Below are 22,108 nucleotides of genomic sequence, written 5' to 3' on the forward strand. Positions count from 1 at the left end.
AAGAAAAGGAATGTAGATTAGGGCTTATCTAAGGAGCAAGCAAAGTTTTTAAAACCTTCGCTAAAATGGTTTTTTAAAAGGATGAGAGAGGGATGAAGACAAAATAAAATTAGAAGAATTTGGAGTTAAAAGTTTGTTTGATAGTGAGAAAGTAGGAGAAATTTTGAGTTCTATTTCGGTTTCATATTATCAAATTTCAAAGATTGAGATTAAAAGAATAATCAAGGTGATTTTTTTTTGTGATTTGTCAAGAAAAAAAATAGTTAATTTTCTTTGTTAACTTTTTAATTTAAAAAATAATAAGAAAAAAATAAAAAGTCAAATAATATAAAAAAATAACAAAAGTAGTTAGCTAGAATTGTTTTGAATGAACTATTTTTTGAATTATTTTTAATAAAGATGATATTTTTATAAAACTTTCAAAAAATATATTTTTTTGCCTGTATAATGTTGTTCAAAAAATTGATCCAACTTATTCTAAATATTTTGTACAAATCAAAATCAACTCTATTTTTTTGGACAACATATTTTTTACTACTAGATATAGAATAACCTTTTTTATATTTTGTGACAAGTTATCTTTATATATATATATATATATATATATATATATATATATATATATATATAATGGTAATTAACACAATGAAACTTTCTTAAAAAAAATTAGTAAGATAAAGTAAAGATGCATATATGATATATTTAATTTGTTACTACGATATATAATAATAGTATTAAAAAATTTTAACATTAAATGTTAGTAAAATTTTATAAAATTCATATTGGTCAAATATTTAAGAAATAAATGATATTATCACAATTTTTAGCACGGGTATTTTCTAGTTTTATATTTTATTTTAAACCCGAATTTTCAAAGTTTCCAAATTCAAAATCCCTAAAAACTCCCCCAACTCTGCCCTGGCTCATTTCCCTCTGCGCTCTCTTCTGACTTCATTCATACCTCTGCCAACTGTCCTCCGTCAGCCATCAATTCTTTCTACGATTTATTTTATTTTGGTGTTCGCAAACTACAGTGTAATCTTAAACGGGTCATATAGCTTTGATCTTTCAGCACCTTGCCTCCCCGTCCTTCGACGTCCCTTCTGGTATACGGCTTTCTTTTTGTTTCTTTTCAATTTTTTTGTAAAATGTATTTACTTTTTTTTTTTTCTGAATTGTAAGCATTTTAAGTATGGGTATGCAATTCATCAGCATTTCATGTTGCCACGTCTGAATTTATGACAAATTTTCACTTCAATCAATTTATTGTTAGGGACATGGGTCATTTTGCATGACCATTGCTGAGTGTTTTGCGATTTTTTTTTTTTTATCTTTTGAATGCTTTTTTTTGGTTAGAAAGGTTTATATTTGACGACCTTGCTGACTTGCTTTTGATAAATTTGTTCTTTTTTTCTTTCCTTTTGCCAAGCACTAATAAAATTTAAGCTTGCTAATCGAACCAAATTAACCTAAATACGTCGTGATAGGGTCAAAATTGAGGGTAATTTAGTTACCGGCAAATAATTGAACTGAGCTACATGCTATACCATTTGTAAAAGTTATCCTTTTTTTGGGTGCTTACTAGGTACACCGTAGATGATCTGTTGGAAAGGTGGATTTTTCCCGCTCATGGAAATAGAGAGGAAGCTACGATTTGGTGATCATGATAAAGGTTCGGGAAAACCAAAATGCAATTAGTAATATGGTGGATTGTAGAGACGCTGTACCTTGTATTGATGGAGTGAATGAAAATATGGTTGATATTGTGGATGAAGCGGCACATGGTCGAGATGGTGCGATAGTTGATTCCTCTAAAAGGGCTGTTATTGGATTTGAAGGGGATACAGATTTTGAGCCACGTAATGGCATTGAATTTGAGTCACACGAGGCAGCATATGCGTTTTATCAGGAATATGCCAAGTCAATGGGATTTACTACATCCATTAAAAACAGTAGGCGTTCCAAGAAATCAAAAGAATTTATTGATGCTAAATTTGCATGTTCCAGATATGGAGTCACACCAGAATCAGATGTTGGTAGCAGTAGAAGGTCAAGTGTGAAAAAGACAGACTGCAAAGCCAGCATGCATGTGAAAAGAAGGCCGGATGGGAAGTGGATTATTCATGAATTTGTCAAAGAGCATAATCATGAGCTTTTACCAGCCCTTGCTTACCATTTTCGAATCTATAGGAATGTAAAATTGGCTGAAAAGAATAATATTGACATTCTGAATGCTGTTAGTGAACGGACAAGAAAGATGTATGTTGAGATGTCCAGACAGTCCGGTGGATATCAAAATGTAAGCTTGCTTCAGAATGACATAAAAGATCAGTTTGATAAAGGTAGGCACTTGGTTGTGGATGAGGGAGATGCCCAAATTATGCTTGAATATTTTAAGCGTATCAAGAAGGAGAACCCAGACTTCTTCTACGCAATCGATTTAAATGAGGAGCAACGATTGAGAAATTTGTTCTGGGTTGATGCTAAAAGTAGGAAGGACTATGCAAGTTTCAGTGATGTGGTCTCTTTTGATACCACTTATGTGAAATTCAATGAGAAATTACCATTTGCACCATTTGTTGGAGTTAACCATCACTTTCAATCTATGTTACTCGGCTGTGCATTGCTTGCAGATGAAACTAAGCCCACATTAGTTTGGCTAATGAAGACATGGCTTAGAGCAATGGGTGGACAAGCTCCCAAAGTTATAATTACTGACCAAGACAAAGCATTGAAGGCTGCAGTTCAAGAGGTCTTCCCAACTGCACGCCATTGCTTTGCTCTTTGGCATATATTAGAAAAGATCCCCAAATCTCTTGCACATGTGATTGGACAACATGAAAACTTTTTGCCTAAATTCAATAAGTGCATTTTCAAGTCTTGGACCGATGAAGGGTTTGATATGCGGTGGTGGAAAATGATAACTCGGTTTGAACTCCAAGATGATGAGTGGGTTCAATCATTGTATGAAGACCGCAAAAGATGGGTGCCTACTTTCATGGATGATGTGTTTCTTGCTGGAATGTCTACAAGTCAGCGTTCTGAAAGTATGAACTCCTTCTTTGATAAATACATCCATAAGAAAATTACCTTGAAAGAGTTTGTGAAACAGTATGGGGCAATTCTGCAAAATAGATATGAAGAGGAAGCTGTAGCTGATTTTGATACCTGGCAGAAACAGCCAGCACTAAAATCTCCTTCACCTTGGGAAAAACAAATGTCAATTGTTTATACTCATGCAATATTCAAAAAGTTCCAAGTTGAGGTCTTGGGTGTAGTTGGCTGCCATCCCAAAAGGGAAAATGAAGATGAAGGAACTATAACATTTAGAGTTCAAGACTGTGAAAAGGATGAAAATTTTTTAGTAATATGGAATGAAGAAAAGTCAGAGGTTTCTTGTAGCTGTCATATGTTTGAATACAGAGGTTTCCTTTGTCGACATGCAATGATTGTTCTCCAAATGTGTGGTCGCACAAGCATCCCTCCCTGTTATATATTGAAGAGGTGGACTAAGGATGCTAAGAGTGGGCAATCAACAGCTGAAGGAACAGACCGAGTGCAGACAAGGGTGCAACGTTATAATGAGTTGTGCAAACAAGCAATTGAATTGAGTGAGGAAGGATCATTGTCTGAGGAGAGTCATAACATTGCTTTTCGTGCACTAGTAGAAGCTTTGAAAAATTGTGTCAACGTTAACAACTCTTGTATCAGTGCTGTGGAATCTGTTGGCCATGCTCATGGTCTTCGTGAAACAGTGGAAGAAAATCAGGGGAGTCTTGCTTCAAAATCAAGTAAGAAAAAGAATACAAACAAGAAACGAAAGGTTAGTTCTGAAACTGGAAAGTTGATTGATGTGTCTATGTTCTAATGATGTTACTCTTCCTACTTACTTCAAGCTAAACATGCAATCATTCAAGAAAGAGACTTTTATGTTTCAGGGGCAATCAGAGCCAGCTCTCATGTTTGTTGATGCCCAAGACAGCTTGCAGCAAATGGTTTGTCCTAGCTTAATTATAGTTGTGATTTACTGTCAATATTCTATAACATGGTTAGACTCTGGGGATGATGATATTAACATTATTTTATTGCATGTTGTTGGCTGCATCAGGTACTTATCTTTTTTTTTTTTATCTTTTGTTGACAAAAAATAGTGCTATAACTTACCGACAGTGCTTTTAAGTGGTAGTTGTAATGGTTTAACTATTGAAAATTTTATTTAAAAGAAAATATTGAAAATGATTCTGCATCTACCTCTTCTTGCAGTTTGACGTGGGTTATCAAGTTAATTTGGCTTTTATTTGTGTAGGAGAACCTGAGCTCAGATGGAATAAGTCTTAATGGTTATTATGGTGCCCAACAGAACGTGCAAGGACTGGTATATTTACTAATTTGAATATATTTTTATAAGCTGAAGTATGGAGATTTATAAAACTATGTGATTTTTAGCACTGATATTTTAAACTGGGGTAATTGCAGGTACAGTTAAATTTGATGGAGCCACCTCATGATGGTTATTATGTTAATCAGCAGAGCATGCAGGGTCTGGTAAGTTATACAAAGAAAGGTGACAAAAGTTGACCCAACCAAATAACCTCCCGAACCCGAACAAAATCCAATAACTTAATTGATTTGAGAAGTTAAAACCCTGAACTCGGTCTATCTGAATCCCAACAACCTGTCTCAGCTGTCAAAATTCTGATCCAAGATGACTCAAATTGCTAGAGAAAAGCAATGATTTAACTTGATTGACCCAAAATGAAGCACTGAACCTGAACTGTCAATCATCATGTCTACTTATAAGCAGTTACAGTTGTTTTATTGTTTTGATTGCATTTTTGTACTTGCAGGGACAGTTGAATTCTATAGCACCCAGCCATGACAGTTTTTTTGGCACTCAACAAAGCATGCATGGGCTGGTATGAAATTTTGTAATGTCATTTTCTGGTTGATAACTTTAGTTATATGAAAATGATTATGATAACAAATTTTTCTTGTGCTTTCTTTCATGTAGGGACAATTGGATTATCGACCTCCAGCCAGTTTCAGTTATGCTTTGCAGGTTAGTTTGGAAAACATAAGTTAGATAATATTTTTGAATTGGCATTTCTTAATGCATGTGTGTTTGATTATTCGCCCACATTGCAGGATGAGCCCCAATTGAGATCAACACAATTGCATGGTGGTGTTTCAAGACATCCATGATGAACAGACACAACTATGGTACTTGGAACTGCCTCTTGGAGACATTTAAAAGTAGAGTTCGGGACTGTATATGTTAAAAGGAAAAATGAATTCAAGAAATGGAATATCGCTCTGTTATTCACTTCAACTGATTTCATTGATATCCAAATTCCAGCAAAGGAGAAGTCATCCCTCAGTTTTCTATGGCATGTTCTGAGCTGAAATTTACACAACTTTTGTCTTTGGTGATTATGATATGCCCCTGCCAAAATTTTTGGAAAACGAAGCACGACTTGCATTTTTATGCATTGCTTTTAACGCATTGAGAATATGACTTGAGGGCAGTTGGAGCAGGCTAGATACTTTTCCTTAACTTCTTCCATTGACACAGAAGGAGCTTCTAAGGTAGTTGCACAAATGGGAAAACCAGATTCGCATGCTACTTTTAGATTTTAACTTCTCACCTCATATATAGTGGAATTACTAACCTCTTACTGGGGCCTGATGCTTATAAAGACTGTTATGATGTTTGATGATGTAAATGTTGTATAGATTTGTTTGACCCTGCGCCTGTTCTGTTTTCTTTCTCTTTCTCTGAGGACCCCAGTAGCATGTTGTAATCTGAGATCCATATGTTTTGTGGAAGGGAACTCTGAATCTAGCATATTATGGAAATGTCAGCTCCTATTGTATGAGATGTTTCAGGGGTAAACTAAAAGCTCCTAGTGTTGTCGGAGTTGACAACAAGATGTTATCACGTTCATGGAGCTTCTGTAAGGAATAGAAGTTCTTGGGTGGGGGCTTGCATGAAAATTTTCTGCATGATGATTATCAGGGTAATCTGGGGTGCTTGTTTATTTTCTAGAAGAGATGTGTTGTTTTAGCTATGAAATCACAATCTTAATTACTAGTGGTTGAGTTTATTATCAAGTTGATATTTGTTTGGCTTAAATAGTAAAAAGAGCTTTTTAATCATTTTTACAACTAAGGTAGTGTTTGATACGAGAGAGGTGAGAGTATATTTCATGTAATGTGTTCAATTAAATTACATTGCAGCACTCGAATATTTGATTTATTGGTTGATGTATGATTTTTACCTAAAAAGTAGGATTCGAATCCTCTCTCTTTTAATTAAAAAAAAAATTATATTGTAATATTTGTTTTGTAATAAATTATTATAATGTAAAATTACAATGTAATCACATTATAATCAAGGGATGTAATGTAAGATTGCAATGTAATTATATTACAGTAAAGAGATGTAATGTAATTACAGTTTAAAATCAATGTAATCACATTGCATTGTTAAAGATATTTTTACTTTTCAATTTTATTATTTTGTTAAAAATATTTTATAATATTATAATTAAAATAAAAAATATAAAAATAAAATATATAATATAAAAATTAAAAAATAAAATAAAATATAAAAATTATAGTAAAGAAATAAAATAAAAATATATAAGATTATAACAAGGCATGAAAATAAAATATAAGTAAGAGATGATATTATATAAAAATTAATAATAAAAAATATAAATATATTAAATTTATATTTTAATAAATAAAAATAATTTAAAAATTTAACATCACATTTTAAACAAAATACTTACAAACTAAATCTTGTAATATTATTTTTATATTTTAATTATTATTTTATTTATATATCAAACACTGTAATATTATTTTTTTTATAACCATAATACTTACAATCATATTACGTTATAAAATACCAAATGTTACTTGAATTCTTTTATCTTTTACTCAAATGAGCCTTAAATGTTGATTTGTACTTAAACAAGTCTTTGATTATAAGGAAAAATTGACAAGTATCAGATTCAATGACACCAGATTTTTTATGTTTGTGTGAGATATGATTTAATTAATTGACGTGATCACGACAATTGATGTATCTAAAGAACTTCGGAATTCAAAATCTACAACACCTTTTCCTCCGACAATTTAGGTTCAGCCAGAGACTTTTGCCCCACAATTTTTCTTCTCATCTTTGAGGGGAAGATGGTCCAGCCCAAGTCGTCCACCCCTCCTTCTGCGGTTCAGATAAGATTCCTTACAAGTCGCTCAAGGAATATAATTTCCTCCCAACAGAAGCTTAACATCATATTATGTTCGTGAAGCAGAGGGAAACCTGAGTTAAGAGTAGTGCTTTACCTTGTTGGGATAACAATTTCCCACAGAAAGCTTGCTCCTAACTCTTATCCTCACTGAAGGAAAAAGCAGCTTTCTAACATAATCTAAATAATTTACCCAAACACCATCTAACATAAACAAGTAGCATGGGTCTCCTTCAAGTAGCACTGGCCTTTTCCTAGTTCTTTTTAAATCATTAAATTCGAAATTTAGTTGGCTCAAGCGGTCTCCACTCTCAATCACAGCGCAGAAATGTAAGCATTTCAACTCCTCCACACCTTGGCAATTCTTTCCTCTTCTTCTCAATTGCATTTGAAATTGGGTCTCTTCGGTTGCTAAGAAAACAACGGTCAAAACAGCAAAGCAACGAATGAATCATATATTCCCTCCCTTTTTTATTCTTTAGTTAGCTAGTAAGATCTTGTCTAATTTTAGGGTTCAACTTTTACCTGAAAGCTATGAAGGGGCCCATCTTACTGTGTAATAGAATGAAATTATAGGGTTTTCTTTTTTTTTGGGTTCAGAATTAAGGTTATGGGGTTTTTTTTTTTTATATGAATTAGGAACTATTGAAAGAATTTGATCTTTTGGATTTTATTTGTAAAGCCCTGGATAGCAGGTTCTGCTCAAATTGAAACTCTGCTGTGGTAGCTGGTGAGGCTGTGTGTGAATTTCAGTTAGGTATTAGTTCATTGGATGAGAGTGTTTCTAGCTTGTATTACGGCTGTTAGGATTAAACAGGATATTGTATTGAGTTGAATGAAATCGATCATGGCTTATAGAAGCTGTCACTAGTGTAAAAGACGCACTAGCTGAAATTTTGGGATCATATTTAATGTGATAGTAGAACACGAAATATGATTTCTGAAGCTGACAGCAGGCCTCAGATTGTCCATGCATTGGCTTTTTTGGTTGGGCTGCAGAGGAAGTAAGGTTTCACATATAGTTGGGGAGAAGAATTAGGGACTAGCATATCTTTGTCTTGATTTTATGGAAATTGAGCAATCAGTGTCAGCTTCAAAAAATGTTATCTCCTTTAATGCACATAAATTGAACTTTTCTTACAGACTTTGCATGTGTGCGCCCAAGAACTACTTTGAGTAATAGCTAGATCTAGGAAATAGATAAGTATACTAGGTTCTAAGTAAGTTAGCTTTCCCGGCTTTAAAGTTCTATAAAATGGGCATGAAGTCATTATGCATCTGGATTTAGAGCTTGTTCATTTCCATATATATGGAAACACAAATAATGGACTGTGCTTTATTTTGCTGCTATTGATTCTTGGTTTCTCTTAGTTTTCAGGTATCTTTAACAAGTTCAATCTTTTCCATGGAAATAGATCTTGAGGTGCCTTCAAAAGAACAGGAGAAGTTAATTCCTGGATCAAATGAAACTGATGATGTCAGGGATGCTGAAGATGAAATAGATGTTGAAGATAATGATGAAAATCCTCCCACAACCAGTGAGCATGCTGAGGAAGCCTGTGAACCAAATTTGATAGAAAGTTTTACTGGTTGTGAGGATCAGGTGGATGTGACTACTGTTGAAGCAGATGTTTGCGAAGGCACCATTTTAGAGCCTCAAAATGGTTTGGAATTTGAATCGAAGGAAGCAGCATATTCTTTCTACAGAGAATATGCTCGGTCTGTGGGATTTGGAATCACAATAATTTCTAGTCGTCGTTCAAAAAGATCTGGAAAATTTATTGATGTAAAAGTAGCATGTTCTAGATTTGGAAGCAAGCGTGAATCTAGCACAATTTTAAATCCACGATCATGTCCAAAGACTGGCTGCAAGGCACGCATGCATATGAAGAGGAGGCAAGATGAAAAATGGATAATACATAGTTTTGTAAAAGAGCATAATCATGAGATTTGTCCTGATGATTTTTACTATGCTATCAGGGGAAGGAACAAACAGTCTGGTGCAGTGGCATGCCAAAAGAAAGGCTTGCAGTTGGCTCTAGATGAGAAAGATGTAGAATTGATGCTCGACCATTTCATGTGTATGCAGGATGAGAATCCAGATTTCTTTTATGCAATAGATTTGGATAATGAAAAATCTGCAAGAAGTGTGTTCTGGGTTGATGCAAAAGGCAGGCACAGTTACAGTCACTTTGGTGATGTAGTTTTCTTCGATACCTTTTTCATTAGAAACAAATATAAGATTCCTTACATTCCTATTATTGGAGTAAATCATCACTTCCAGTACATGTTGCTTGGATGTGCCCTAATTGGGGACCATGCTATGTCAGCTTTTGTTTGGTTAATGCGTTCATGGCTTAAAGCAATGGGTGGGCAAGCTCCTAAAGTGATAATTACTGATCAAGAGAAAGTTTTGAATGAAGCTGTTGTTGATGTGTTTTCTGACTCTCGCCATTGTTTCTGTTTGTGGCATGTACTAAGTAAGTTTTCTGAAAATTTGGGTTGTATTATGAATCAGAATGAGAGTTTCATGACAAAGTTTAACAAATGCATTTATAGGTCTTGGACACATGAACAATTTGAAAAGAGATGGTGTAGGATGGTTGACAAGTTTGAGCTGAAGGAGCATGAATGGGTTCTTTCACTGTATAACGATCGGAAAAAGTGGGTCCCAACTTACATGCGGGATACATTTTTAGCTGGAATATCTACAACTGAGCGATCTAAAAGTTTTGCATCTTTCTTTGACAAGTTCATGCATAAAGAAGCTACATTCAATGAGTTCATTGAGCAGCTTAAATCATTCTCACTAGAATTGTATGAAGTGGAGGCCAAAGCTGATTTTGAAACACAAAATAAACAACCTGAATTGAGATCTCTCTCAGCTTTTGAGAAGCAAATGTCCATGATCTATACAGATACAATATTTAAGAAATTTCAGGTCGAGATTTTGGGAGTGGTGTCTTGCCACCTTCAAAAGGAAAGTGAAGATGAGGACACTGTAGTCTTTCGAGTTGATGATTTTGAAGAACGTCAGAATTTCTTTGTAGCCTGGAACAAAAGAGAATTTGATATATGTTGTTTATGCCGTTCATTTGAATACAGAGGTTTCCTCTGTAAGCATGCCATCCTTGTTCTTCAAATGTCTGGTGTTTCTGACATTCCATCCCGCTATATATTGAAGCGTTGGACAAAAGAGGCGAAAATTAGGGAAAACCTAGGTGAAATATCAAACAGACTTCATTTCCGAGTGCAACGATTCAATGATCTATGTAAGCGAGCCATCAAACTGGGTGTACAAGGGTGTTTATCTGAAGAAGCATATACTATTGCATTACAGGCATTGGAAGAAGCCTTGAAACATTGTGTGGGTGTGAACAACTCTGCCAAAAGTGTTTTTGAGCCCAACATATTATCTGTTCATGGTTTTCTTGAGATTGAAGCTGAGAATCGTTGGAATACTACAGCAAAGTCATCTAAGAAAAAGAAGATGTACAAAAGGAGAAAGGTTTGTTTAGGCTCAGTGTTCGACATGCAGATTTTTAAACTGTGTTCTTGCAATATTTAGTAAGCCTTTTGAAATACACAATTTTTCTATTCTAGGTTCATTCTGAGTTGGAAGAAGTAGCTACGGGGCAAGACAACTGCCAGCAGATGGTTTGTTTTACTTTACACCTTTGTCCATCTTGCATGTTTTGACTGAGTCTAAGCAATGGCTTGCAACATTTGTGTCTAAATATTTTCTCTCTCATTTTTGGTTTTGTGTAACAGATAAGCTCAAGAGCACACACCCTTGATGGCTGTTATGTTCCTCAACAGGACATGCAGGGGATGGTATGGAATAAAAATTTATGTTATATCAACACAAGGTTTGTCAAGATGAGGCTGATTAGCTATATGATCTTTTTTTGGTGTTTGACGCTGACTTTTGTAGGATGTAGGCTCTAGAGCCCCAACTCTTGATGGTTACTACAGTTCTCAACAAAATATTCAAAGAATGGTATGGAGTCTTTCAACAATCACATTATATAATGAAATCCATTTTTTACCCTTAGATGATTGAAAATACGCGTTCTTATCATACTTTCTGCAGGGACAGCTTAACTCAATGTCTCCATTTCGTGATGGTTATTATAGCAATCAACAGAGCATGCTAGGGCTGGTATGTCCAGATTGTTGCTAGGATTTGTTGCCATAATGTTTCGAAAGCAATATATAGCTTTCACTTAATGCTTTTCAATTTATTAACTATTTTTAGGGACAGCTACATTCACTACCAGCCCGTGTTAATCAGTATGGGAACCAACAGGGCATGCAGGGACTGGTACTGGATTTGCTGATGATTACTGCCTCTTTATTCTTGGTTGTTTTTGTAGGCAACAATTTCATTTATGATTTGGAAGTCATCTCCCTTGGAATATTGTTGCAGGGTCAGCTTGGCTTTAGAGCACCAGCCATGCAGGGTTTTGACATTGCGGACAGTTTGCAAGACGAGGTACCCACTTTATAAGGATGAAAATCATGATTTGTTTTCTGTAAATAATCATGCTAGTCTTTATCATGGGTTTCATACTCTGATTGCAGGACCGGTCCATGGACTCCACTCATTTTCACAGCATTGCATCAAAGCATCTCCATGATAAGCACCTATCCTAATAGCTGCAACCGTAGCATTTCTGTACATTTGTGTGATGAAGTAGATATAAACAATTGTCTACACATCATAATATTGGTAGGGTTAAATAACATATTTATCCCTTAGGTTTGCCTACATTTACAAGTCAGGAATACATTTTTCTGGAAATGACAACCCCTTCTGTAAGTTTTGGAACAATCTGGACAGTTAAGTCCAAATGTTAATGGTAGTTGAAGAATTTAGGGTATTGGTATTAGATAAGGGATACAGATTGTTAAAAATGTGCAAATAAGCTTTTGTTTAAGTTAGTAGACCCTTTTGTATTCCTATTAGCAAATCAGTGAGCCCAATTGTTAATAGAAAATATCTGTTGTCATGTTACCTTCTTCAGTTATGGTGATGTGTCAAAAGTTTATCCACCCAACTATGGAGCATAAATTTGGATGTGATGTTTTTGTTTGGATTATCAAATTTTTGAGCTGAACCTTGGATGGTGAATTATTCCTTAACTGACCAACATTCTGCCATCCATTTCCTCTCCTTTCCATACTTTCCCCTCAATCAAAATGTCTGCTCAATCTCACCTTAGAGATTGCCAAATGAATACAAGAATGGTTGATGGTTAGCGGGAAAATTGAGTCCTAAGAAGGTAAGGTGTTTTAGATTTGATACCTGATACCGTTTCAGCCAAAAGTACAGATTTTTTGACTTGACCCAAAATTTACATTTCTTCTTCCATCCGTCAAAAACAATATGTATTATGTACTTGTATAAACAACAGCAACAGGAGTTAGACACGGGGTGCTGAAGCTCAATTGCTGGTAAATGAAAAGAATCAATGGCCATTAGACCTCTTCCTTAGCTTGCACCACATACCATTCTTCGTGTGAATTGTTGCTCCTGTCACTAGCTCCACAGACTCGGGAGATCCTTTCAACTCAACATCAAACTTTTGCAACAGCATGGCCAATGCCACAGTTGACTCCATGAGTGCAAATTGATCTCCTATGCACTTTCTTGGTCCCCCGCCGAAGGGTAAGAAAGCAAAGTCTGATATAATCTGATAATCAAAATAATAAACTTGATATAAGAAACATAAATTGGAGCATGTCAGTCTGATTGACACATAGAACCAATGATACGAAACCTCATTAGGGTATAATGCTCCAGGGCTCCGAGATGGATCAAAACCGGCCCATCCTTCAATGCCTTCACTCTTCTTTTCTACCAGAAACCTTTCTGGAACAAAATCATGGGGCTGGTCCCAAAAATATGGAGATCTATGAAGATTATATACCTTAACAAAGAAAATTTTAGTAAAATTTTATCAATAAACACAGATAGAATGTGGAAAACCAAGCAAAGGAACCTACTAAGGGTTTATTAGAAGAAGCAAATACAGAGTTTAACTCACAGAAAGGAAGATATCAGTTCCAGCAGGAATTTTGTAACCATCCTTGTCACCTTTGTAACCTCCTGTAAATATAAACCCAACATTATAAGAATTTGGTGTTTAATTTGTTCTTATTTCAAAAGATCCATTTACAATCGTTTGAACCCACTGATTTATGTTGCACCAAATGGTGGATATGTTATTTTTTTTTCATAATTCCATCATTTAAAATTTTGTAGGCTTCTGTCTTACTTTCTCTAATACACCATATACTCTTCTTGATATGATCACATTAACATTAACTCTCAGTTATTTCCAGCTTCATTATTTATTTTCAGCTATTTGGATATGAAATGTTCACACTTGGAATCTGCTTTTCTCCTCTATAACTGACCTACATGCTGACAACTTAAGCTTTTCATTTGTTGACAGATATATTAGCCTAGTTGTAACATAATATGCATTAACTGAACATCTTAAACAAATCAGCTCTAAAACACCGTCAATCTTAAACATACAAGAGGATTGAATTTGTAATACGCAGGGAGAGAGAGAGAGAGAGAGAGAGAAGATAGTCTAAAATGAGATACCTGGTATTACATCTGCTTTAAGAGCACGTCTGATAAGCAATGGAGGCTGAGGATATAAGCGAAGGGCCTCTACAACAATAAGTCTTATGTACCTAAAGGATAGAGCAGAATGTAAATATCATTATAATTGAAAAAGATCCATTATACTTGTAATCAGAAAATCAGATGCATGTTCTAGTTCAAACAGAAATGTATGTCTCTGTGTTAATCAACACAATATAGAACTCTCATGCAACAAGTTTACGTATGCCATTGCTATAATAACCAGACGACAATAGGAGAAGTTATTTGTGAAACGTGAGTGCCATCTTCCTTTATGACTGGATTGTACTTCATAAATATCTATTGAAACACTACTCAACTTTTAACGTCAATGATGGAAAAATTGTAAGTTGGAACACCAAAACTGTGCATCATAATGGTCCATTTAAATTAGCATATTAAGGCCTAGTTTCACCATGCTATTATCATGTTGCAGACTGCATTAGTAACTTTATAGAAGCTAATTATAGCATAAGGAACAGAAAGTTTTCATCAGAGCAAAGCGTACTCCAATTTTTTAACTGATTCAAAAGTTGGTCTCCCCTGGCCAAGTACTGAATCAATCTCTGCTTGAGCTTTTCTAATTTTAGATGGGTTCTGCATTTTCACCAAAATAATGTACATCAGTATCATCTCAAGCTCATGATGAGGAATAAGTTAATTGATACACACACACACGTGAGACAAAAAAAAACCAGCACAACAAAAGGAATGCTGTGTCAAATTGGCAGAGAGGAATCATACTTGTGCAAGAAGGAAAACAGCCCAAGTAAGAACAGCTGCTGTTGTTTCATGGCCAGCAATAAGCATTGTCATTAGATCATCTCTCAGCTGTTAAACAAAGCCACAGGGTTGAATAAAGCCCAATGGTAAATACCAGTTTCGCCCATAATAAAAAGCCAAAAGAGATAGTTGGCTATGGGCAGGTTATGCCTGCATTGAATAAGAAGAGGTATTTATGCTGCCTAAAATAGCAGGAACCACTAAGAGATGCTACATTAACCCATGAAGATAGACATGAGAATACCAAGGGAGAAAGATGGGAGGAAGACCAGTTTTCCAATAAACTGCAAAACAGCAATAAATAGGAACATCCTATGATGTCATCTTAACCTATTCTTGGAAGCACAGAATCAGAATGGAAGATAATTTACCTGACGATCATCAACATCAGCTCCCCTCATATCCACCAAAAATCGCAAAAGACTTGCATCCTGCAGCCATTATAGTTATGATATCTATATTTCAAAAGGTTTAAAAAATAATGACCACTCATGTACAGAAGGAACAGGAAACATTTAGAAAGACACTTCGATGAGGATGCAATTGCACCTTAATATTCAAGTAGTCCCTTTGCTGTAGTTTTTCAACATCTGCTTCCTGTCATAAAAAATAAGCAATATCCAATATTTAGTTTCTATGGGGCATGCTACAAGAACTGTTATATATTGATGCCAATCAAATTAGCAAAAGCAAAGAGCTGCATATATTGTATAAATGTACACATATGTTGCAGTATCGGGCTTCAATTTTGATAAGATGACAACTTAACAGAATAGTTCACAATGCACTCCACTTCCAAATCCATAATCCTTTTTTTCTTTTTCTTTTTTTTCAGGTTAACAAGGATCACTTCTGAGATCCAAAAGTAACTTAGCTGATTGGTGTCACATTGATCTGTAAGAAGCCAAAACAATTGCAAGAACCTTAAAGCTTATTATCTTTCACTCCCACCACTCAAGCTGAGGGTGCACCCAAGCATTTCGCTCATTGGTTAGTGCATGATCCCCAGCTTAGAGAGCAGGATTCAAATCCCCCCTCCCCTAATTAAAAAAAAAAAAAAAAAAGCTGAGGGTGACCAATGGGTCACCCATCAACTTGAATTTATTGTACCTGGCTTTCAGGTGGGACTTGAGGTTACCCTATGCTATGCTTTCATTTTCTTTCTGGTAACAAAAAGGATCATATTCTTTGAGACTATTTTGTGTCACAGAAATTACATCAAACAAAGTTGCTTAAAGTTAATTTTCAACTTATTTAGGCTCCGTTTAATTGATGCTTTTGCTATTCACTTTTTTTACAAAAAATGAATAGAAAGCAAAAAGTAAAAGATGAAATATGAAATGAAAACAAAAGACAAATAACAAAAGTGTCAATAGAACCTTAATCTTCACTGTAGACAACACATGATTTTGCCTAGTATGATGAACATTCTATGTTTTCAATGTCAACCAACTTCACTTTAAAATTTCAGTCGTTATAAGTTCTAAAAGGCCCAATGCATGAGATCCCTATAAGAATTTTGTTTCATGAGCGTTACTTTCCTATTCTTGAGACATTAAGAAAAATAATCCACTTGTATTTGCACTAGAAAGGAAAACTGCAGTGCTGAGTGAAAACTCCTGCCATAATTTTGTGATCAATCCTACTTTTCTCATATGCATAGCACAAGAAAGATAAAGCAACACTCTCATAATATTCTCCAAACAATGGTTATTTGAAAACAATCAGAAAAGTCAAACTCATTAAGATATAAACATGGTTTTCCTTAAGTAAAATCAATAAAGAATAAGAAGCAGATAGAAAATGAAGTTGGGAAAAGAATTCTATAAAAATGAATAACTATTAGTGTGATGCTCATTTATGGATTAAATTTCGAACCTCTCTGCTCTCTTTTGCATTTCTGATGAGTCCATCAAGACAGTCATTAATTATTTTGAGGTCATACTGGAACTTCCGTTGCCTAGGGACAACCCACCTTGCCAGAGGGATTTTCCAGTACGGAATGTAGAAAGTGGATCTATGCTCAGCTTCAAAAAGAGTACCATATACTGCCTGCAATGTGTGTTTAAAGGGGTGAGTATGAAATTAGAACATAAATGTGGCTTAAAATGTAATGCTTCCTTAATGTAACCTAAATATTGGAGGATCGCAGACACTAAACTCTTTCATAGTAACAGTTGAGGCTGAATACTAACACACAGCATTATTTAAACAGAAAACTTAGCTGTTCTTGTTGCTGCAAACTTCTGTTTACTGCAGCAATAGTGAACAATTGGACATTGAAAGAAAGAAAAAAAACAAACTAATGTATAATTCAGCCAAAGGGCAAGTAGCAAGTGGGAAACAAGTTGCTTTTGATCTCCTAAGACAACATAATCAACAATTGCTAGAATTATTTTGCAATTGTTGGTCTATGCAATGAGATGTAATGAAACGTTTCCAGAGTCCCTATGGCAGAAAAAGACAGTGTACAGACCAATTGGAAACTTATACCCTCATGTCTCAAATACCCATTCATTTCCACACTTATGATAATGGTGTTGTAATCCTCTATCCTTGCAAGGTTAAGTATAGACCCTTTTGTTACAAGAGGGGTGGGTGGACTGAACAGCTTCACAATTTGGCCAGTTTTTGCCAAGAAGTGTGTAGTTATTGATCTTTCCTTCTTTCACTATATTGATTATAGCAGAGTAGAATAAAACTTCACCATTTTTTATGCATTATCTATAATACAAAGTTAAGTATTTAAGAGAACAGCTTAGTGGCCCAAATTACAGAAGAGCAGGATTCTACTCATTAAAGCCTCACTTCAAAGTAAACCAACATCAAGTAATATTTCCCTTTTTCTACAGAAACCACATTTTTATAAGCACATAATTAAGCCACTCTACCTCAAAACTTCAGCCCAAACTCTTATATAGTTTGTGCTAGTCCTAATTGCACCTAAGGCCACAAAGCCACCAACATTATGCCCAGCTATGCCACCAGCATCCTTTCTCAGGCCTGGAGTGGATAGGTTAAAAATGAACTATTAAGGGGGACAGAATGCACACACTATAAGCTCTAATGCACATGAGACAACTAATGACAAGACAATCTAAAATTTGCTCATCACACTATGATGAGAAGGTTGAAGACAGTATAAGAAAGTGTCCTCTATGCAGGGGGTTGAGCAAGCAACTAGATTTGAGCATCTCCAGATGGTAAAAATGGTCATATAGTTCTTCACATGACTAGTAGCAGGCACAGGTATGGCACAAACATTGCAAGAAATAGCTGATAAGAAGGCTACATGAACACAAAATATTATGAGACAAGCAGGAAACAAAATGTTTTAATTTCATACATCTTATTGTGTATTATTTTACTTGCTACCAGCAACCCAATTCATTAAAATAAATAGAGTACCATGCTTAGGTGCTCTGCAAGAGAAAAATTCAACAGAATTGCAGATTTCTAGAAAGTGTCAGACCTTAATCACAGGAGACTCTTTTGTAATAGAACCAAAGTCATAGTTGAAGACACCAAGTCCAATAATATCAAGAGCTAAGCTTGAAAATTCTGCTTCAAGGTCCAACTCAATTGCCTCTCCTCCACATGAATGCTCTCCGTCTAGAAGGTTTTCAAATTTCAGCGTTGATCGTTCTGAACAATCAGTGAATACTTTGACCATAGCTTCCAAGTATAATGCATGGAACCCAGGAGCAATAACTGCATATTTTTTAAACATATTAAATCTTACCAAAGATTTATATTGAGGAGATACAAATTATTTGTAATAATTTGTATCTCCTCAATATAAATGATAATCATAAATTCAAAAAGTCATAAACATCGCCAGAAACTACAACAGTTAAGAGTAAGCATAGAACTTTATATTTAGCCACAGGTCCACTAAGTCAAAATATTAGGTATTGAAAATAAAATCATGCTCTCAGACTAGTCTACTGAAATGTATGCCACATCTATGGAACTTATCCCTTTCTTTTTCTTTTATAATGATGTATATGCTAGAGGAGAATCTAAGACCGTTCTACTTAACTCTCTTGGTATCCTTAAGAAAATTTGCTTCCATCTCAAGAATCTTGATCTGTTCTATACATGATATTTTTAATGTCTTCATGTAGAAATCAAAGCTAAAATGGGCAGCGGAAGTCGGATCAATAATCAAACTAGCAATTCGAAAGTTACAGTTAACTTGTAAGCATCCAAAAGAAAGGATTTTGAGCAGATATGCATGTTGACCAAATATGATGGAACAAAACATGTGAAGCATTGAAAAAAAATTCTACAGACATTTGCAATCAGACCACTAGTTGACAATAACAAAAGAATAGCACATCTGAGGATTTATTAAAATGTTAAAGAAGGAACTTGGAGCTTGAAGTTCATGATTGAGTGGATGAAATTCCAAAATAAATATATATATATCTCTTAAAGGATAAATTTTGAACCAATCAAATTTATATACCAGAGTTTGTATGAAAAGAGCAAGCGTAGTCTTTTAATCAATTATGATGAGCAAGTGACCATTCTAGTTTCAAGATCACAAGTGATTGCTCAAAACCATAAATAATAATGCTGCAGATACCTATCAGTCAGAGAACAAAAGAAGTGCCTTCTGTCCTCACCATATGCAGATAAAATTCAAAAGCAAGTAACATAAATTTCATACCTCTTCTCCTTTGTTTCCATGTGTCAAGGTCGGCAGGTATAAGTCCTTTGCCCATTATTGGTTCTAGTATATCAGCAAGAACTCCCTAGTTAAAATATGAAAATTTGGGTAAATGGATTCAAAATTTTAATCAAGAAATATGACTGATTAAAATGAAGAACGCCAAATTCTAGAATGGATAACATTGCAAGCAAACTTAAGATTTTCTACCTAAGCAATTGCTAGGCTGATTCTGTTGGTTGATTAGAAATCTCATTGATGATATTTATTTTTAAAAAGTATTTATTTGTCCTTCAAAGTCAAAGAATTTGGAACACTACAAAATGAGAAAATGATAATTATGTCTCTAGATGCATGCATGTTTACATGAAAATGTGATGGGAATAAAAATTTTACATATCGAGTTGGCTTGTAAATAGTTACAGTAATGAGTAACTACATACATGAATAATTAGTTAGCATAGTACACTTAGGGTCATAGAAGAAGCAACAAGCAAATTTTTGAAGTGCAAGGAAATCAACTATCAAGACATAAAATCAGTACCTTGTCGAAGGAAAATGCATTTTCTCGAAGAATATGCCTTGCAACAATAGGATCTGATACAACAACAAAAGCTTTTGGCCCAAAAGCTAGTTTATATACAGAGCCATGCTGCCACATCAATTAAGACATCAAACAAAAGAAAAAAAAAACAGCAAGAATCAGGAGCTCCAAATTATCAACAATGATAAGCAACAAAATACCATAGGACATGATAAGGGGAAAAAACTGAAGCACAAGGTTACATAGCATAATAACTGTTATGATTCAAATATGTGTTAGTAATTCAAATTTCCCCAAGAGTACATCCCAACATTTAAGACTTGAACATTTCCTGTTGGAAAACAGTCACAGTCTCAAGTCGAAATCTGGGGACGGGGGGGGGGGGGGGGGGGGGGGGGGGGGGGGTTTATGGGATGGTAGAAGTCACCCCCCATTGTGTAGTCCAAGTCCAATACACTTTCACGCGTACTAAAAAATAATACTTGTAACCCAAAAGTTCAATTGAACCCTCTACCCATTTGCTATCATCTACAATAGTAGAAGTTGCTGGGGGCAGAACCAGAACAAGCAGAGATGGTCACGGTAGCATAAACTCAAGACAACATCAGTTATATGTCCACATTCAAAATTTGCAAGAAAGAAGAGAAGTAGTCAAGTACCTCTAAAAACCAATCATACAAAGAGAAGAAGAGAGGTTGACCAAACAAATCAGAAACAGCACCTTCAGCTACAGGCATAGAACCAAGACTTCCTCCACTTAGGAAATTAGTAAGAAGATTGCTTGCATTATCCAAGAGATTCCTTTTAGCTTTTGGTTCGTCGGTACTGGTGGACTGACATCTACAAAATTGACCACAAATACAATCAATTAAACAAATCCAAATCCAACCCATTTTTACTCCAAACGTCACTTGCAGCTTGCAAGACTATGTTAAAAGTTCCCACTTTCCAGTTACCTGATGGCAGCAGAGGTTTTTAGTTTTTGGTAGGGAAATGGAGGAGGCTTTGAGACACCCAAAAACGTGAAATCACTAGTTCGGAAACTGCCATAAACGGCAGTAGAGGATAGCTGCAGGGATGAAGCGTTGGCAGTTGCTGCCATTGCTAGTTGGGTTTTGGTTTGTGTAAAGGTTGAGGAGTTTAGAGATTAGATATGGGGTTATATTTTCGTGTCGGGATGTGCCCAAGCCTAACCTCTTCCACTAGTAACAGTAAGTGCCCACTCCACTTTACGGGGCCATCAGGTGTCTGTCTGACATCTGCATCTTGACATACTTAAATATTTTCTGCCTCGAAGTTAGTTTTACAACGGAGAAAAAAAAATGGGCGATATAGAGAAAAAGAAAATGGTCCTTATGAAATGATTATAATAAGACAGACCAGTCAATATATGCACGTTTGCCGCAATTTGAGCAAGAACAGATGGCTGAGAAGCAGACGGTAGTGTTTGGAAAATGCCCAGTCAAAACAACTTAGGCAACATGCCCTTTGAATTTTAATCAATTATCTTTAGTTAATAATAATTTTGTTTTACTGCTTATGTGATTACCATCCTCTCTCAACTCTGTTTTCATTTCAAACCAAAAACCCTTTTGTTTTGTTTTCTTTTCTTTTCTTAATAAAAGAAATGTTTGGGGTAATTCCGAAATAAGTTTTTGAAATAATTGATCATTTGATTATTTTCTTAAAATGATATTAGAGTTGAGATTTTTGCATTTCAATTTTTACATGTCTTGCTATTACAATGCTTACTTTCCTAGTTAGTTAACAAAAATTTATTGTTCATCGGCTAACTTGTGCATGCAATATAGGGTGCGTTAAAATCTAAATATAGAAGAAACTAGGACCATGCTTAGGGTCAGTGGTACCCATGTTGATAAATAATGTTAATTAATTTGGAGAACTCCCAAGTGCCAATATGCATGTTCACATTCTTAAATAAAAAAATTTTAATAAATGAATCTATAATTATTATAGTTATATACTTGTCAAAACTTGTATAGTACATGCTACCCCATAGCTGAAGGTGCTATAGAGTCATCTCCATCTCCGACGGTTTAATCTAATCTTTTAAAGCTAAAAGATCACTGGCAAATACGAAAGGAATTTGTTTTTGAAAAAACATCTTAAAGGTTAAAGAAAAAATGTTAATTCAAATCTATTTTTCAAAATTATATTATGAAATTTTT

General features: G+C 34.9%; 3 protein-coding genes across 19 annotated transcripts; 2 read left to right on the forward strand and 1 right to left on the reverse strand.

Moving 5' to 3' along the window:
* The first annotated feature begins 879 nt into the window (after positions 1-879).
* FAR1 (FRS (FAR1 Related Sequences) transcription factor family) lies at positions 880-6,111 on the forward strand. The gene is made up of 8 exons (XM_007048972.3): positions 880-1,106; positions 1,586-3,823; positions 3,939-3,995; positions 4,307-4,375; positions 4,477-4,545; positions 4,848-4,916; positions 5,012-5,059; positions 5,146-6,111. The coding sequence occupies exons 2-8, from the start codon at positions 1,664-1,666 to the stop codon at positions 5,200-5,202; spliced, it is 2,529 nt and encodes an 842-aa protein (XP_007049034.3). The 5' UTR covers positions 880-1,106; positions 1,586-1,663; the 3' UTR covers positions 5,203-6,111.
* Positions 6,112-7,134: 1,023 nt separating this feature from the next.
* Positions 7,135-15,953, forward strand: FRS2 (FAR1-related sequence 2). Of its 17 annotated transcripts, none has more exons than XM_088805881.1 (9): positions 7,137-7,586; positions 8,635-10,764; positions 10,860-10,913; positions 11,028-11,090; positions 11,191-11,256; positions 11,350-11,418; positions 11,515-11,580; positions 11,686-11,751; positions 15,536-15,953. In XM_088805881.1, exons 2-9 carry the CDS (start codon positions 8,662-8,664, stop codon positions 15,554-15,556), a joined length of 2,508 nt encoding a protein of 835 aa, XP_088662007.1. In that variant the 5' UTR covers positions 7,137-7,586; positions 8,635-8,661; the 3' UTR covers positions 15,557-15,953. The 17 variants fall into 17 exon arrangements, 10 of the variants coding, with proteins under 10 accessions (XP_088662011.1, XP_088662013.1, XP_088662003.1 ...); XM_088805879.1 differs by lacking the exon at positions 15,536-15,953 and adding an exon at positions 11,841-12,316 and having other exon boundaries at positions 11,356-11,418; XM_007048974.3 differs by lacking the exon at positions 15,536-15,953 and adding an exon at positions 11,841-12,316 and having other exon boundaries at positions 7,139-7,586.
* CYP97B3 (cytochrome P450, family 97, subfamily B, polypeptide 3) lies at positions 12,527-21,271 on the reverse strand. The gene is made up of 14 exons (XM_018126926.2): positions 20,876-21,271; positions 20,579-20,759; positions 19,920-20,027; positions 19,376-19,460; positions 18,173-18,411; positions 16,579-16,752; positions 15,250-15,297; positions 15,072-15,131; positions 14,662-14,748; positions 14,426-14,514; positions 13,876-13,967; positions 13,307-13,368; positions 13,040-13,189; positions 12,527-12,952 (listed from the first exon to the last, which is right to left on the reverse strand). The coding sequence occupies exons 1-14, from the start codon at positions 21,019-21,021 to the stop codon at positions 12,728-12,730; spliced, it is 1,746 nt and encodes a 581-aa protein (XP_017982415.2). The 5' UTR covers positions 21,022-21,271; the 3' UTR covers positions 12,527-12,727.
* Between the last annotated feature and the right edge of the window lie 837 nt (positions 21,272-22,108).

The sequence above is a fragment of the Theobroma cacao genome, chromosome 1 (genome assembly GCF_053813885.1).
Source record: "Theobroma cacao isolate CCN51 chromosome 1, ASM5381388v1, whole genome shotgun sequence".
NCBI lineage: Eukaryota > Viridiplantae > Streptophyta > Magnoliopsida > Malvales > Malvaceae > Theobroma > Theobroma cacao.

Coding starts and splice junctions, on each gene's coding strand:
- FRS2 (XM_018126908.2), top strand. CDS start 8,662: ATGGAAATAGATCTTGAGGTGCCTTCAAAAGAACAGGAGAAGTTAATT. Junction 10,914..11,027: donor AAGACAACTGCCAGCAGATG/GTTTGTTTTACT, acceptor TTTGTGTAACAG/ATAAGCTCAAGAGCACACAC. Junction 11,752..11,840: donor CGGACAGTTTGCAAGACGAG/GTACCCACTTTA, acceptor CTCTGATTGCAG/GACCGGTCCATGGACTCCAC.
- FAR1 (XM_007048972.3), top strand. CDS start 1,664: ATGATAAAGGTTCGGGAAAACCAAAATGCAATTAGTAATATGGTGGAT. Junction 4,376..4,476: donor AACAGAACGTGCAAGGACTG/GTATATTTACTA, acceptor GGGTAATTGCAG/GTACAGTTAAATTTGATGGA. Junction 4,546..4,847: donor AGCAGAGCATGCAGGGTCTG/GTAAGTTATACA, acceptor TTGTACTTGCAG/GGACAGTTGAATTCTATAGC.
- CYP97B3 (XM_018126926.2), bottom strand. CDS start 21,021: ATGGCAGCAACTGCCAACGCTTCATCCCTGCAGCTATCCTCTACTGCC. Junction 19,461..19,919: donor ATGCATTTTCCTTCGACAAG/GTACTGATTTTA, acceptor TATTTTAACTAG/GGAGTTCTTGCTGATATACT. Junction 13,369..13,875: donor TAAAGCAGATGTAATACCAG/GTATCTCATTTT, acceptor TTATATTTACAG/GAGGTTACAAAGGTGACAAG.